This window comes from Drosophila persimilis, unplaced genomic scaffold (genome assembly GCF_003286085.1).
Source record: "Drosophila persimilis strain 14011-0111.01,24,50 unplaced genomic scaffold, DperRS2 tig00000000-arrow-pilon, whole genome shotgun sequence".
In the NCBI taxonomy this organism is placed as follows: domain Eukaryota; kingdom Metazoa; phylum Arthropoda; class Insecta; order Diptera; family Drosophilidae; genus Drosophila; species Drosophila persimilis.
Window position 1 is genome coordinate 10,457,620 of NW_020825288.1, and position 16,920 is coordinate 10,474,539.

At 47.4% G+C, this 16,920-nt stretch overlaps 2 protein-coding genes across 3 annotated transcripts; one reads left to right on the top strand and one right to left on the bottom strand.

Annotated features, from left to right (window-relative positions):
- The first annotated feature begins 5,978 nt into the window (after window positions 1-5,978).
- Window positions 5,979-14,275, top strand: LOC6588174 (protein kinase C-binding protein 1). Of its 2 annotated transcripts, none has more exons than XR_003408383.1 (10): window positions 5,979-6,182; window positions 6,280-6,450; window positions 6,830-7,946; window positions 8,019-8,185; window positions 8,253-8,334; window positions 9,528-9,708; window positions 9,791-12,387; window positions 12,460-13,470; window positions 13,546-13,873; window positions 13,932-14,275. XR_003408383.1 is itself a non-coding variant. In XM_002013146.2 (10 exons), exons 3-9 carry the CDS (start codon window positions 6,855-6,857, stop codon window positions 13,735-13,737), a joined length of 5,322 nt encoding a protein of 1,773 aa, XP_002013182.1. In that variant the 5' UTR covers window positions 5,979-6,182; window positions 6,280-6,450; window positions 6,830-6,854; the 3' UTR covers window positions 13,738-13,755; window positions 13,932-14,275. The 2 variants fall into 2 exon arrangements, 1 of the variants encoding a protein (XP_002013182.1); XM_002013146.2 differs by having other exon boundaries at window positions 13,546-13,755.
- A 46-nt stretch (window positions 14,276-14,321) lies between these two features.
- LOC6588636 (alpha-tocopherol transfer protein-like) lies at window positions 14,322-16,436 on the bottom strand. Its single transcript, XM_002013147.2, has 5 exons — window positions 15,821-16,436; window positions 15,654-15,761; window positions 14,893-15,037; window positions 14,624-14,837; window positions 14,322-14,566 (listed from the first exon to the last, which is right to left on the bottom strand). The coding sequence occupies exons 1-5, from the start codon at window positions 16,093-16,095 to the stop codon at window positions 14,412-14,414; spliced, it is 897 nt and encodes a 298-aa protein (XP_002013183.1). The 5' UTR covers window positions 16,096-16,436; the 3' UTR covers window positions 14,322-14,411.
- Window positions 16,437-16,920: the final 484 nt, after the last annotated feature.

Here is a 16,920-nt window from a genome sequence, read left to right on the forward strand (position 1 = left end):
CACCTCTCTCCCACGCAGTAATGACTACCGCAGACAGGGGGCGATATTTTATTCATTTAAAATCGTTTTAACTAATTAAAAAAACCAAATGGAAACCGCCAAAAAGCAAGAGCCAAAAGACAAGTGTAAACCGACAGTCAAATAGAGAGAGTAATGAGAGAATGGCGGAGGGCGGAGGGCGGAGGGCGGAGAGCGGTGAGAGCACCTAACAAGAGAAACATTTAAACTATGCTTTTAGCTACATTTTCCCATTTCCCATCAATGCACAAACAAACGGCTATCCCCAGGTTCCACCCGGGCTCCGCCTGTTTCGCCACTCGCTTTTCCGGCGCCGGATGATGATGGAAATGTAACTATAATTTTAATTACTCTGCGTGAATGCAAATGGAAAACACACGCAGATGCACAGATTCACAGATGCAAAAGCATACTACATGGCATACTATACCATATACTATACACTCAGTAGAGAGCCACGCATCTGTGTATCTGCATCTGACTCTCCGCATCCGATTGCAGGCAGCTACTGCGGTGCATCCATAGAACAAACCGACCAACAAAAAAAACCAGAGTGCGAATGCCAGGGAAATAAAATTAACTTTTTATGAGTGCTCTGTGCTGCGAAGTGCGGCCCAAAAATAAATTAAATTCAGGATGATGAATAGTAGTAACAAATTATGTACGATACCATTAAAAAAAAAAAAAAAAAAATTAAAAAGGAATCAGCATATTGCATTTTAACTTGAATTCCATTGAAAGCCGAAATTAGTCAAATTTCAACAATCCACAGAGCCCCACAGCCATCCCGTAGCATTCTCTGGAACTCACATCCAACACTCGACTATACCAAAACCCACTTCACTGCTCACTCACTCCCACACACATATTATGACTCAAAACGATATATAGATACAAAAACATCCCGACATCCCGACATGACACGAATACAGCTGTTGACGAGGACGGAATAGTGGGAGGAAGAGGAGGATTGAAAGTGTGACAGTAGGACAGTGGGTAAAGCAAACATGACAGTACAGAAACAGAAAACATAACAGGATATGGAAGGACAAACAAAAGAACATTTAACGAACAATATAACCGAAAATACATTGTAATAGCATTAATAGATTGTCAAGCTTTATTACACACTATATTTAAATAGATGGAATAATAATAATAATACGAGTAACGAGTAATAACAGTTATTATTGCAAATAATAATAATAATAAAATATGAGAGAAATATGAATAAATTGAATAAAAGCAAAAACCTCATTTTGGCCTTTTCATTTCTATAGGGAACGTGTACGTACGCGGAGCATGTGGAATATTTTACTACTACGAGTATTCCTGCAATTTCACTCCCCCACCATTTACCGTCATTATGATTGCACAAAAAGGGGCGGACGGACGAGATAGGAAAAAGAAGAAAATCGATTTGATGACATTTCCATAATGGAAAACTTCTCTTTCTCTCTCCTCGTCGTGCAGTCAAATCAATGTCTCTTCCTGGGCGCTTGATGGAAAGTTCTCGCCAAACAACTGCAGCCGAACTTCCTCAATATCCGAGTAGCCCCCTTCCTGCTGTCCTCTGTGTCCTGCCGCATCCATAGCTTCCATCCACAGTTTCATCATCAGGCAATCTGCATAATTTGCCAGTGAGTCCTCCTTTGGCATTTCTCGGTGCACTTGCTCCTCATCGTATCACTTGTTGATCGTAAACGGTTTTTGGCATATCAAATTTCCGACTTTTTGCACCCATTCGCCCATTCCCCATCATCATCGCCCATTCCAGGCGATAACCAAACTAACATTTCGAGCATTTCCGCGCCTAATCTCCGTTTCCCAGTGCGCCGCCACCTCACAAATGCTTCAATAATGACTGCAGAGGAAGCACCCACCACCACCACCACCACCATCCCATCCTCAGAGCCATACCCAGTCGTAATAACATTTTCATCTTAATGCACTCGGAGCACATTTAGTTAAAAGTTCCTCCTTCTCCTACTAGCCGTCTCTTCTGCATCTGCGTCAGCAACAACGTCAGCAGCATCCGTTTTGCGGGCAAATCCACAAAACCACCAAGACCGAGGCCCGGAGACCCAGAGACCCGGAGACCCGAGACCCAAGAGCCAAGAACCAAGAGCAAGCTGTAGCCATAGCCATAGCCATAGCCATTGGCATCGACTTCTGCCATAGTTATGTATGGAGAACCCTCCAGGGATTGGCACGCATCGAGCACGTACTGCCATGACGACGACTACGACAACCGCAAACTGCTGCTGCGATTTTCTAAATGCGACCTCGCTGCCTCTGTCTGGCTCTTCTGCCTCTGCCTCTTCGACTACCTCTGGCAGTGTTCTTCTTCTGTCTCAGCGTTACGTATGCAACATTCATTTTTGACAAGCATAATTTGCGGCTGGCCTAGGCCCCAGAGCCATTGGGACCTGCCTCCGACTCTTAGGCTTCTATTCCGGTTATTTACAGTTTTCATGGCCCTGCACTTTTCTAATGCAAAAATGATGCACTGCACCCACGCGGCCCAAGCGACGTGTGTGTGGGAGGTGGGTGGGGTGGTGTCTGTGGTCAGACTCTGCAGGCGGATTGCTGAGGTTGGAGAGGACCAACAGCAGCAGCAACTGGAGCCACCTCCACCGCACTCCACCACACTCCACCGCAGTGGCAATGAAAGTTGGAAACCAATATTTGTGTGCGAGCCCTGAGCCCTGAGCCGCCAGGAGCGGCCTTTTTCTAAGTAGGTAATTGGTTGGGGCGCTCCAGGATATGTGTGGGAAAATCTAGGCGAGTGCTGTGGAGCGTCGCATGGGGGTGTTCGTAACGAGGATAACCACTTCAAGCTGGCTCTCATATCGTGGAGAAACTGCAGGCGGAATGAATTAGCAAAGTTCCTAAAACATTTTACGAAACTTGAAGGGGTCGCGAAACTTTTTAGAACATATCGTACATTGCATACAGCTGGCAGCAATAATGCGCAGGGCCTGGGGGAGCTTCCCAACTGAATATTTAATTAAATTATATCCGAGGACCCTCAAAGTGTTGGAATCCGCTCCTGGTTGTGTAGGCAGGCAAAATAAATCTGTTTGCCAAACAGTTATTGCTCTTGTTTCTGGTACGCTGCCCCGTTTCCACCTCCTACATCCTAAGCCCACATCTAAAGGCAATGCCAACTCCTGCTCCTATGCCTGCACCTCGTCCTGGAGCGCTCGTCCTGGCAATATGTGCGCTCATTTTATGCCCTTGCATTTGGCAACGGCTCAATAATTGGTCAGTAGTAGATTGCGGAATGGAGAGTGGATGAGGAGTGGATGAGGAGTGGATGAGGTAGTGGATGGCCTCTCCAGCCCATGACTCAGGTGCCCGCAAAAGCTTTCTATAAATTGTAAGTCTATGGCAACGATTATGCAAGTTATCTTTGGCTTGAGGCAGGGCCGTCGGTGTCGGTGTCGGTGTTGGGTCGCCTGTGGCGCAGTGTCCACAAAATGAAATTCAATATGTGTTATGAATGGCACGCATCCCCTCCCCTCCCCTCCACAATCCCAATCCCTTCTACAGTGTTCCATTCCATCCGATTTTTCATCTCCTACTCCCTACTCCCTTCTCTTTTCTATTTTCATCTTCTTTTCCGCTAGCAAAACAAACAATGTCCGGATTTTGTGGAAACCCCGTGGCTGACTGGCCGTGTGCTCGGCTATTTATGCCTGTCTGTATGTCGGAAAGGCTATCCACAGTCGCATTATTTTGCTCTCCCTCTTCACTCTCAGCAAATCAATACCCGCTTCTGCTTAATGGTACATTGCACCTCTGTATATCCATATACCCCCATATCACATTTCCCTATACCTATCCCGATGCCGCTACCTGGCCATTGATTAAAGTGGTTCCTTTGCAAATTTATGTTCCGAATATTAACCGAATTGCTCCCCGAGGAGCACTCCCTCTCGCCCACTCCATCCACAATCTCTCTCTCCGTTTGCCGAAAAAAAAAGAAAAAACTTTTTCCACGATGTACTCATGTACTGGCAACGACAAACACACACGCGCTCCCGGACGGACACACAATCGTATAAAAACGGGGCCATGGCAACTTTTTTAACAGTTTTTGGATTTTGGAATACAAATTATGTAAGTAATCTCAATTTATTGATATATGGAGATGCATGTTTACACGTGCAGTAGATCGTGGTAAAAGAGGGAAGAGGGACAGCAGCAGCCAGGACTCCGACATTGTCGCTGTGTGTCCCCAAGTGTGACCCTTATGAATGGGCCAACTTTTGTCTTTCTTCGTCGTCGCTTTTTATCCCCCCGAAGCATTATAATTTGCCATGAATATATGAAAACCGTTTGTAGAAGTTCAACCGTTTTCCCTGGGTTCGTTCGACTGTGGGTGTGGGTGTGAGTGGTTGTGGGTGGGAATGTGGGAACGGGACCCTTCCACGGGTTGGGGATTGTCAGCCTGGGAAATGGTTTATGTAATGGGATTCATAACTTGTTTACCTGTTAGCCCCGGGTTTTATGTCCATATCTATTCGAGTCAGCCTAGTCCTGGTCCTACTTTAAAATGGCTTTTAATTTTAATTAAACTTCTCCAAATTGTGATTAAAGACTTCTGTTCTGTGCACCTTCTACCTACCCCCTTGATTTATATATGTATATTGTTTTCAAGGTCGTTAGCCACATTTCGAATTCATACGAGCGTTCCTGCATTTCAGTTCATTATTAAGGTAATTATTATACTATATTCAGATGAACGTGATAGTCGTGGAAAAATAAACTAATTTCAACAAATATTCAGCTATTAGTGCTATTTGCTATTGAGTGTTACTAAAAGTATCGACATAATTAGGATTCATAGATCTATGAAACATACATATGCTCTTTGTGTATTTTCTGATAACCTAATAAAAATATTAATTAAACTGAGCTTTATGCATCTGTTCGATGGGCTGTTCTGTTCCTAAAATAGGTCTATTCTATTTCTGATACTTAATTTTGCGATTGCGGATAAATTACATTTTGAGCCACACTTTGAATTCTCAGATAACAACATCACAATTTTTTAATATACATTCTATGGCCTATTATCATTTAGTTCAGGCATTTTATAAATATTCAATTCATTTAGAGTTCCAACGATACTAAGCTATTATTTATTTAAATTTTCCAAACATTTCCAAAGATTTACATAAAAATACACCAAAAACAAATAGAGAGATAGAGAGAGAGCAAAATGCAACAAGCAACTCGAAGAGAGGGAGAGAGTGAAAAAGTAGGGACGAAGAGGACCGCAATTGCGGCGAATTCACACTTGCATGCAGAGCTGAACCAAATAAAGATACCAAAATATTTATAAATAAAAGCATCAAGTCTCTGTCGTATTTTGGTATTGTGTTCCATTGTTTAATATATTACCAATATTTGGTTGCTTTCCTCGACGTCAAGACTTTTTTTTTGCATATTAAAGCATTTTTGAACTTTCGCTCTCTCAAATCGTGGGTCCCTGCATAATTTATTCCAATGGATTGCATTCATATCCTTGTCATTCATTCCTTTTCAAACTTTGGCGCCCAGCTTTAATGCACAGTCGATAGTATCGAAAGCCGGTTGATGGAGGGTTGTTTCATCGCGACAATATTGTTTTTTGCATCGAAACAATTTCCCTACATTCCAAAAACACTTACATACGCCTTATAACTAACCATACAGTATGTGCATTGACGTATTTGCTTAAAATTTTAGCGCTGTTCAGGTAAAAGATATCGTGGGCTAAGTTTTTTTTTCATCGGTACATCGGTCACACTGCTGCTCTGTCCTGCAACGCAGAATCGAGTCGGTTGTCCATACCCCTCTTTTTCAACCCATTGTGTAGCACATGTGTAGTTACTGTGTAGTTGCCATGTAGTAATTTGAGTAAATGTAAGCAAAAAAACAAATACAACAAAAATAACCAAGAAAACAAGGCAGCGAGCAGTCCGCGGCAATTTTGCGAAAAGAAATAAAAGCGTCAACTAAATAAGGAAAAAGGTGCATCGACTGCATACAGCCCACAATCTAGGTCAGAATTCTAGTGTAAAATTGGTTTGATCATAGCGCCGGAGGCCAGAAAAGAGAGCATAACCCATAACAGAGCGACTCGTCGATGGCTGTCGCAAGAAGTGAAATTGGTAAGACACACATATTCCCTTTCTTTCTCTCGCTTGCTTGACGGGCCAGCGCGAACAACTATAACTTTGTATTTACCGAGTGCACATTTTCTTACAGATGCACACATATTGCGGCGGGCCTCAGCAACAAAAAGAGTAGCAGTAGCAGCAGCAACAGCAACAGCAAAAACTGTCGCCAGGGAGGCCCAAAATAGTTGCTGTTTTGTTCCACAGACCATGTCCGCAGCCGCGTCCGGCCATTGAAACATCCTCCCAGGATCCCCTGAAGGTGGGTGCTCGTGTACGGGCCTGTGCGTGTGTGTGGGTGTGCGTATTGATCTACCACGAGGCGTAGGTTAAATAATTTTTAAAAAGCGATTGCTGCCACTCGCTGAAGTTGCTCAGGTGACGCAAAAAAAAATCAAAGAAACAACAACCACAGAAGCCACAGTAAGCAGGCAGCACCGCACCGAAAGGCAAGCTGGCAGCAGCAGCGTGACAGTTTGCATTTATACATAGATTTGCCATTTTGAGAGTATTCGTCACATCTGTTCGCTCGCGCGGTCTCACGGCCTCCCAGTCGTGATTTCTCGCAGTTGCAGTTGGGGTTAACGTTCTAGCATTACATTACCCTAACGCCTCCATATCATCGTATATAATCTTTGCAGTGAAGCGGAGGTTTGCTAAATCTACATGGAAACGGACAGCAGCGACAGCAGGGACAGCGTGAACTCGATACCGCGTCCTGAATTCGAGGCCCTCTCCGCCATCGACAGCCCCCAGCCAGTGCTGTTACTTCAGGCGGACAGTCATGATATGGAGCCCAGTATGCCCCACAAGCGACAAAAGTATGTGGTGAGTGCCCCACCGGGGTCGGCTGCCGGCAGTAGCAACTCGTCCAACTCCAGTCCGTCGGCCACACTCGGACCACCGCTCACCATGAAACTGACCAAGGTGCCGTCGCAACCGCACCTGCAGCTGCAGTCGGACCTTAGCCCATTGGTATCGTTGCCACAGAAGGAGGGCAAGACGACGAAGGTGCCCAAGGAGATGCTGGCCCTCCAAAGGTCACAAATGGAGTCCGAGGTGCTCAGCCACTTTGTGGCCGATGGATCGAAGTTAAAGCGCCGCAAGTCGCGCTTTGTCACAAATCAGCTTATGAAACGGGCCCAGCAAGACAAGGAGCGGTCGTCCCCCAAGCCTTCTTCCAGATCTTCCAGCCGCAGCCGCAACAGCAAGCGCAAGAAAAATCAGTTTATGAAACGCAGCAAGAGCATACCAAACCCGTCCTGGGACGCCGAAGATACCGAATGGGTTGAAAGGCTGGCTACGAAAGTACGCCAAGAGCGGGGTCTTTCCATGGTCAACGATTGCGGAGAACGCGTGCGGGGGCTTGATGCCGAGGATAGTAATAGTAGTTCGACTGTGGAATTGAGCCCCTCCAACCTTCGCTCCCGCAGCAAGACCAATTCGCTAAGTAACAGCTGTAGCAATGAGGAGCATCGCCCAGCCAAACGCGCCAATCTCCGCACCGAGAACGTGGATTTTGCGAAGAAGCATAGCGCCTTTCTGAACAGCATCATACATGATCCGGAATCTGAGCAAAACCCTAACACCTCGACCGAGGTCGATAGCGATTGGATCAACAGCTCGGCTGGCAGTATGCAAGATACCGATGTGTCGGCGTTCTTGGATTTCATTAATCCGAAGACTACAGACAAGGAGCCAGAGCCAGAAGACAAGGCATACGAACGAATGATGCAGATCTACACAACGCCGCCACGGGTAAACAAAAATAATAATAAAATAGTGTAATATCTTCCATCTTCGTATTCTTGCATGTTCTTTTCATTTTAGAATGGCTGGGATCCCTTCTGCTGGAAGTGTCGGAAATCCGGCAATCTGCAGGCGTGCAGCAAGTGTCTTCGTTCGTTTCACTCATACTGTGTGCGTCCAGCCACCACAAAATTCGATTACTCTTGGAAGTGTCCCGAGTGCACGCTGCTTGACCCCGCACCTAAAAGGTGACCACGACCTTTTTCCCTTGCAAATGCGAGCATTTTTCTTTATATACATTTTTCGTTTTTACAGGTTGCGTCGGAACGATGTCTCGGCCGATCTGTTGAGCCAGCTGCTAGGCTTTGCGCTCGAACGCATGAAACAAGTGCGCGGGGTAAGTGATTATGCTTGGAATATACATATGTACATACATATATGTATATATATTTGTGTGTGTATCTCATTACCCATCAAGATTTTTCGTTATCTTCGACACATTCGTTTGCTAATGCGAAAAAATATTTCGCAAAAACAGCAAAATGTATAAGATATACATACATTCGAGATGTGTGTCTGTGTCTGTCTCTGGGTATGGCCGACGCTTTGTGTGTGTGTGTGTGTGTGTGCTCACGCTCCTACTCGTACTATCTCTGCAGTGACGAAACATACTTTGAGTAGACACCTGAAATGTCTCGCTGGTTTATTGGGTTTCGCTCTCCCCCTCGCTCTCTCACTCTCTTTATCACTCGCTCTCTGTGCTGACGTCGCAGAAGGAGGCTCCGCTGCAATGACCTACGTGCCCAGTCCAAGCTTCAGCTATAGTGGAAGCGATAGTTGGAAGCGCTTCACGACTCACGTGCCGTATGCGCTACTGTACTTATGTACATATGTATCTGCATTAGATGACCGTAGAAGGGCCGCATCGGCAGGCATATTTGTTCGACTGATATATTGTTTTCTTTCTAGTTTACTCGATAATGAAGTCTGATAGCTCGTAAAACAGGCTGTGTAAATGATCTCTTTAATGCGCTGTACATATCGGCTTTCTTTTTGTTTTCTTGTTTGTTAATTTTAACACAAACTAAAGTCTGCCCTGGCCACATGCTTCTTCAGACTGGGCTCTGCACCATATGGCATACGTTTAATGGGGCATTTCTGCATTTATGTAATATAATGTACGGACACGAAGCAGGCCAATGGTTGCCTTAAAGAAGCCAATTAATGTGTAACCCATTTAAATAAAAGTTAATTGCGACGGCCTTTCGAGTGGGACTTTCTCTCGTTAGATATGCTTAAAATGCTCGCGCCACGCGGACCATTAATTAATTAATTCACTTAATGCTATCGCCGCCTGCCGGCAGTTAGGCATTGGAAACAATTAGACAAGCTATAGACTCGTCATTTTATGTCATATTTGGGTCTATTTATGCTTTGCCTTGGCTTGCAGACCACTTCCTATCTGTGGTTTCCATCCCCCTCCCCTGTAGAGGCAACAATTCGTATTTTCCAATTAATTTCCTCTGCTTTTCTTTGGTAATACAACCCGAGAATTCACATTTCCTGTGTCTCCTTCTTCTTCTCTTGCAGCTCCAGAAGCTGCGGGCGCCAGAGGATGTGTTACCGGAAACGTACAAAAAATTCTTTGTGAATCCCGTGAGCTTCGCGACTCTGTCCGCGCGCATCAAAAACAACGCCTTTTGCAGTGTAGATGAGTTCCTGAGTGAGGTCAAGTGGATGCAGCACAATGCCCTGATAATGGACTCTGGCGGTACGTGAGCAGCATTCAGAGTCGACTGTGTTTTCACTGCACAATGACCAACCTTTCCTTTCGATTTGCTTTCGTTTTGCAGACCTCAAGGTGGAGCAGCCAGCTAAGCAGTTGGTGAAGGTGTGCCGCGAGGAGACCATCGAGATAGACACCTGCGCCGAGTGCTATCTGAATGCGAACTCCAGCGACGAGTGGTTCGTGAAGGTTTGCCGTCAGCCGCATCTGTTGCTCTGGGCCAAGCTCAAGGGATTTCCCTACTGGCCCGCCAAGGCCATGGGTGCCGACAAAGGCCTGGTGAATGTGCGCTTCTTTGGCAAGCATGATCGCGCCCATGTGCCCGTGAAGGATTGCTTCCTGTACTCGGCCCAGAATCCCAATATGCAGACCAGTCGTCGCATGGCCAGAGACCTGGTCGATTGCATTTGTGAGGTGGAGGTGCATATTGAGCATATCAAGCGGAAAATCGGCTCCTTCCACTATGCCCCCTACCGCACGCCCTACGATCCGCTCGAGGAGCAGCAGCAGCTCGAGAACATGATGCCAGGCGTATACGCGGCCATCGATCGTGATCTGGAGCCGGCCAACAAGACGCCGCTGCAGTTTCTCATTCGTAAAACAGCAGGCGATAAGTTGTCCATTGTAAAGAAAACAAAGGCCGCCACAGAGTCGGGCAATGAGTCGGATCAGTCGGTTAGTCCAGTCAAGAAGCTTCCACCGCCGCCGCCGCCGCCGCTTTCATCACAGCAGCTTCAGGGACTAGGACAAGCAACCGCCACGGTCTCCGGCAATGAGCATGTCAAGCAGAAGAGCAACAACTATGAGGTCATACCCCGTTCGGCTGAATCGCTGACCGACTCACGCTGCAAGGTGCTGCTCAAGCGGAAGAACCTGGCAGCAAAGGCCATACCACCAGCCGACGCCTCAGTGGCGGGTACAGAGGTGGCCGGGAAGAGGCGTAAACATTCCATAAGCGATACCAGCGGCACCTCCGAATCGAGTCGTCGCGAAAAGCATGCAGCACGCAAGCAGCAGATGGCAGAACTGGAGCAGCAACAACAAGCGAATAATCCGGAAGAGGAGGAGCAGGACAAGAAGGACGAGTCTCTTTTTTCCGAACTTGAGTCGGAGATGCATTTAAAATTGCCAGATTCCCAAATCGATACCACGCCGGATCCTCTCGGCGGATTGGTGGATTTGGTCAGACGTCGTCAAGGCGTGACCATCACCAAGATATCACGCGAGCAGCAGCAGCAACAACAGCAACAGCAACAAGCTGCCTCCTCAAGTGACACCACTGCCCCAGAAGCTGCCAAGCCCCCAGTGGCCCAACAGCCACGTGAACTGGAGAGAGCCGAAGCAAAGGGCTTGAAGAGGTCCGAAGTTGAGCGGCAACAGGAGCAGCTAATCAAGAAAGTGATTCCATTTGTCGAAGTCAAAGCCGAAGTGCTATCGGAACCAGAGCCCGAGGAAGAACCCCCTCAAGTGCAGGAAACTATTGCCCCCGACTCTACCTCCCCGAAGCTACCTAAGCCGGCCAAGGAACAACAAAAAGCACCGGCAGAGAAGGCACAACAGCAAAAAGCACAGAAGGAGCCAAAGGAGAAGGTTAATCCTCCGCAGGAACCGAGGATCACAGTGCCTGTGCCTGTGCCCACACCACCGCCAGAACCAGGCGAGGCCCAGCCTGCTGCCCCTGTTCCAGAGCTCGTGGCCATCAAGGAAGAGGTTCTCAGCGAAGAGGAAACGGAATCGGAGACCCACAACAGCAGACATAACTTGGTGGCACAGGCAATGCCTCCACCGCCGTCGCCGCAGTCACAGCCCCAGGCCAACAGAGCGGAGGCAGTGCTAACGATGCGCGAGGAGACGCCATCTGTGCGTTATGTGGGCGACACGTCCATCCAAAAGATCAGCCACAAGCAGGCAGCCACGGCGTCCAAAGCTATGGAGGCGGCACCACCCAAACGCAGGGGCGTCCCATATGGCCCTCTGCCTCTGTCGGGGCAAGCATCCACCTCGCCAGCTCATTCGCCCGGCCATTTGCCGAGCGTCAAACCACCCGGCGTGTACGTGGTCAGCAAGCCACCGCCACCGCCACCTGCACCGCCGAATGTGCGGCAAAAAAGTGACCGTCCTCAACCGCTGACGCAGCCGCCCCCGTCACCCACTACATCAAGCCTGTTGCGATCCAATATGGTGGTCATACCCGTGGAGCAGGCAAGCGGCTGCACTCTGAACAGCCCGATGACGATACCAGTTCCTCCCCTGAGAGCCGTGTCCAAGAGCACACTCCAGAGCTCGACGTTTATACCAAGCATTCCCATTCCCCCTGGCCCCACCTCAGTGCAAAGCAGCAGTGCTTCCATGCCACCGCCTCTGGCGGGTTTGAGCATGCCCCAGATGGGCACGTCCACGTCTCAAGCCATATCCATGCCGCCCACTATGGAGTCCGGTGGCCTGCTGGCCAACGCTCTGAACGGACTGCCCACAGAGACCATGGTGAGCGAGTCGAGACAGAATGATTCGTTCGTCTGTGCAGCTCTGAATGAAATGCTCCTGCGCTCGGCTCCGCCCAAGCTGGTGCCTCGTCCATGCGGTCCACTTCAGTCGGATGGCTCCCAATTCTATCCAGCGCACGCCGGACCCGTCTCTCAACGTCTCAAAGACAATGCACACAAAGTAAGCCAGTTCCTGATTATTCTTTGAAGATACTCGTAGCATTTTAAAATAATACTCGTTGTTTTCCCATAGATCACGGACTACTTCATATCCGTCATCGAGGACACTCTTAGCGATCTGGGCGGCGGTGACCAGAATATACTGCAGGCTCGCATCACCAGCCTCGCCCTGGAGAACGAGCGCCTAAAGCAGGACTACAGCCGCCAGCTTTCGGAGATAAAGCGCAACAACGAGCAAATGATCAACGAGATGCGCAAGGCGCTGGATCAGGAGAACAAGCGCGTGATCAGCGAGATGCGTCAGCAGAGCACATTGGAACGGAATCATGCCGTCGAAGAAACTAAGAAGAAACAGTGGTGCGCCAACTGTATGCGAGAGGCTCAGCTGTACTGCTGCTGGAACACCTCCTACTGCGACTATCCTTGCCAGCAGATGCACTGGCAGCGTCATTCGGCCACATGCGGCCAGGCCAGCGCACTGGGGCTGGGTGAAACGATCGATTTGACGCCACCGCCGGTATCAGAGCCGACGCGCTCCAGGCCAAAGCCAACGATGGCCACTCCGATTGCCAGTCATATGGCTACTCCGATGCCAGTAGCGACATCGGTACCAACACCAGCGCCAGCAACTAGTATCGCCATTCCCACCCCACAGTTGCATCGGACAGCGTCCAGTGCAATGCCGATTCCGACAGCATCGGGATCGGGAACTGGGTCTGGATCTGGATCTGGTGGAGCTTTTGCCGGATCAGCCCCCAAAAAATGGCAGACCATGATGTCCCTCAGCGGCCATCCCAATCAGGAGAGTCTTCTCAAACATCCTGGTCCCCTGCTGGCCGGACTGCCGTCTGGTACATATGTACGCCCAGTGTCGGTCAGTGCCACGCAGCCAACCTCGGTGTCGGCTACGGCATCAGTCAGCAACGTCGTTAACACGACCTCACTAATAACACCGACGCCGACATCATCAGTGCCGCATATTGCTACCATAATATCCGGCCCGCGCAACACCGTAAACACGTACAGCTATGGCAACAGACTGGCCACCCCCCAGCCGATGCCCATGCAGCACTACAATATACCAGTAGGTTGCCCTCAACCATTGCCTCGTCTAGTCGCACGTTCGATAATACTGACATTCTATTCCATTAAAATAAAGGTACCCATCGCCGTGACCAGCAATGTACAGCCGTACTCTGTGATGGCAGAGCAGCCGCCAAAGCCAAAGTCCTCAGCTCGCAGAGGCCAGAATCGCAGCCGCAATGCCAACAGCAGCAACAACACCAACAACGTCAACAGTACAATGGGAATGCACCACAACCAAGTGAACCAAATACACTTCCAGCAGTAAGGATTGGTATTGTAGGAGGTACACAATATAGGATTTCGGATTTCCCACCTTTAGAGACTGCCTAGATATTCAGAATATCTCCTCAGAACAGAAAGAGAGTTTTTATTTTTATTTAGTAAAGGATTACCATTCATAAGTATATTATTACAAAAATTGATAACATTTACAAAACTAAAGTCGCTTTTTGTTTACAGATAAAATCAGGACTACCAGGGACTACGAGGAAAGGATCTTGCGCTGAGGCAGTGTGTTAAAAAGTCATTTTTATAGTTTTAAATTATAGGTTAATAAGAAAGGTACACCACATACATAAGTAGATAAGTTAAGAATACTGTGACCGCATAGCAAGTATGAGTTGAAAAAACACATAAGAAGGACTCATGTCAATACCTAAGGATCATCCACACATTCTCACATGAAGAAACAAACATCAAATCAATCACATTGCATTACATAGTTTTTATGTATGACTTAAAGCGAAGCTGCATCATTGAAGTTAAGAAGATAGTAATTAAAATTTAACTACTTATAGAAACCGTTCGAATGATTTCTGAATCATGATTTTCAATTAAACAACTAATTGATAAACAATTAACGAACATTTTATTAGTACTAGCAAACACCTGTAAACAATTAATTCTGCCTCTTAACAGTAATAGTAATGCCACAAATTTTTAATCAATGTCCAACTTCTTGAAGTTTCCCTCGATGCCAAAGAGATCGGAGACGGTCTTGGCTTTCCCGGGCCTCAGTTTCTCATTAACCTGATGGCGCGTCTCAAACTCGAGCATCTCTTTGCGATTGTTCAACAGTTTCTTGTAATAGATCTCTGCAAATATGTCAATTTAATACACTAAATCCATGTAAATTATATTCTGAGGCTCACCCTTGGCCAGACTGGTCTCCTCCCCCGGTCCGCCGTAGTCCTTTGGCAGCATTTCGCGCGGTACAAATTTGTAGAAGTCATTGATGTCATTGTGCATATGGAGAACGCTTGTCAACTCCTTCTTCATAAACGGATTCATAAGGGCCATAATCTTGTCCATAAAAGGCACAATGTTGACAAAGTGGAAACCAATCAGTCGTATGGCAGCCGCTTCCTACAGCAACAGGAAACATGTACAATTTGATTTAACTAAGAGTCAAGAGTTTTACCTGCAGGTAGAAGAGGAATTTCTTCATTTGTAGAAGTCCAATGCGGGCCAAGTGCCCCAGGGCACAGCCCTTCAGATCGATTACAATCACATGGCCGGGCTGTATTCCATCTTCGTACATCCAAAAGTCGAATATCATGCAATATCTGAAAGTGCACAAAACACATGCTTAGCCGCAGCTACTATAGAGATATCAGTATCCCCTTATAATTGATCATTTAATTGTTATGTTTTAATTGATAACCATTATATAGAGCGCACATATCATCTGAGATCAGATCTGCGAGTGCCAGTAGATGAGTATCGTATCTGTGTGAGTCTGTGCTACTGTGAATCCACAGCTGCTAAATCTTGTGTGCGTGCACGGAACACAATTCGGGTTCGGGTTCACGTATTGGGGTTGGGGTTGGGGTTGTGTTCGGGGTGACATTAAACACTTCGGACCTTAATCTCCTCATGTTTAGTATGCCTTGTCATAATCACGCTACTCGTCCCGCTCGCAAATGACACGTAAATTGTACTTAACTATTTTTGCAATAATTGTTGGCCATTAATACTAAAGCTAAGCAAGTTTTTGGGAATTCGGATATTACTTGTTTGACTTCGAACTCGAAATATATATATAAACGGATTGCCTACGTAAACGTGACTCCAAGACAGGTAGCGCTGAAAACTATCAAAAGAGTCTTGAGAGGATTGTATCTTCCTCTAGATTCCAGGAGTCATATTGCAGAGTTGTCTGTCAGTTAATCTTCCACTTACAGTTTCATGGCATCCGCAAAGTTATAATTCGATGCATTGAGGTCTTCGAGTTTGGCGACAATCACACGATAGCCTTCGGGAGTAGCTCCAGGCAGCGGAACAATAGAACTATAATTACACTTGGAGATAATTGGATAGAATTCTCAGTGAGAAGAACTTGGTCCTACATTGTTTTCATGGCACGCCGTAGCTCCGGTCGCTCGCTGTCGAGGTTCACAAAGAACTCATCTAGGTGGGTGCGGGCCGTGAGATTGATATCCAGCACTTGCTTGGCCACCTCCATGCTGTAGCGGCAGGCGTGAAAGAAATGCAGGGCTTCGCCCTCCGAGAATTGCTTCGAGATGTGCGGCTGGACATGAATCCATTCGACAAACTTTTGCACCTCCGATCGCTTGATCTTCGGAAAGCGGGCATACTGTTCTTCCAGATCGGCCTCCTTCATCTTCTCTTCCTTGCAACAGAAGTGCTCCTGAACTGATTGATGGGATGAGCTTCCGGGAGTTACGAGTACAAGTACTTTTGATTTTAGCTCGCTGCTCGGGCCCCGAAACGCGTTTCCAGCTAACGGCGGTCGACTGTCGAATGAAATGGGAATGGAAGCTGTTTGCTTTCGCAAGTGAAACTGGTTGGTTGGTTAGTTGGTTGTCTGGCGAATTCGGCATGCAATTTCAACTACGTTCGGGATCGGATCGGGAGTCGTATATGGGGTGGGAGATGGGGATGTGGATGGTGCCCAACTGGCGTAGCCTGGTGTGGCGTGTGCTGCTGGGGGCACCACACGGCTGGCTAGCCGAGACGCAGACAGCAGACAACAGACGCTGTTTTGGGGGAAAACTGCAACTGGCTTTCGTTCGTCGTCGTCGTCGTCATCGTCATCGTCGTCGTCGTCGGCTCATTTCACTTCCATTCATCCACTTGCGTGAAAATGCAGTTTTTCTTCTCTCGCCAACTGTTATTATTTTTATTATTCTCCCTCTCTCTCTCTCTCTCTCTCTCTCTCTCGCTCTCTCTCTCTCTCTCTCTCTCTCTCTCTCTGCCTCTGTATCTTTGTATCTTTTGAGTTGCATAACATGTGATCAAGTGATTGGGCGGTCGAATCCAAGGCGAATGGCCTGTTATTATTTCGCATGGCGTGTGCTGGGGCCACGCCGAGGGGTTCCAGCTCCTTCATCAAATCCAAAATGTGATGCTTGAGTGGCGAAAGGGAATTATTATGAGTGGTTTTTGGGATCAACTGAAGGTTGACGTATACGTAACGTACATAGAT

Coding starts and splice junctions, on each gene's coding strand:
- LOC6588174 (XM_002013146.2), top strand. CDS start 6,855: ATGGAAACGGACAGCAGCGACAGCAGGGACAGCGTGAACTCGATACCG. Junction 7,947..8,018: donor TCTACACAACGCCGCCACGG/GTAAACAAAAAT, acceptor TTTTCATTTTAG/AATGGCTGGGATCCCTTCTG. Junction 12,388..12,459: donor TCAAAGACAATGCACACAAA/GTAAGCCAGTTC, acceptor GTTTTCCCATAG/ATCACGGACTACTTCATATC.
- LOC6588636 (XM_002013147.2), bottom strand. CDS start 16,095: ATGAAGGAGGCCGATCTGGAAGAACAGTATGCCCGCTTTCCGAAGATC. Junction 15,762..15,820: donor CGGCGTGCCATGAAAACAAT/GTAGGACCAAGT, acceptor GTGTAATTATAG/TTCTATTGTTCCGCTGCCTG. Junction 14,567..14,623: donor GGAGACCAGTCTGGCCAAGG/GTGAGCCTCAGA, acceptor ACATATTTGCAG/AGATCTATTACAAGAAACTG.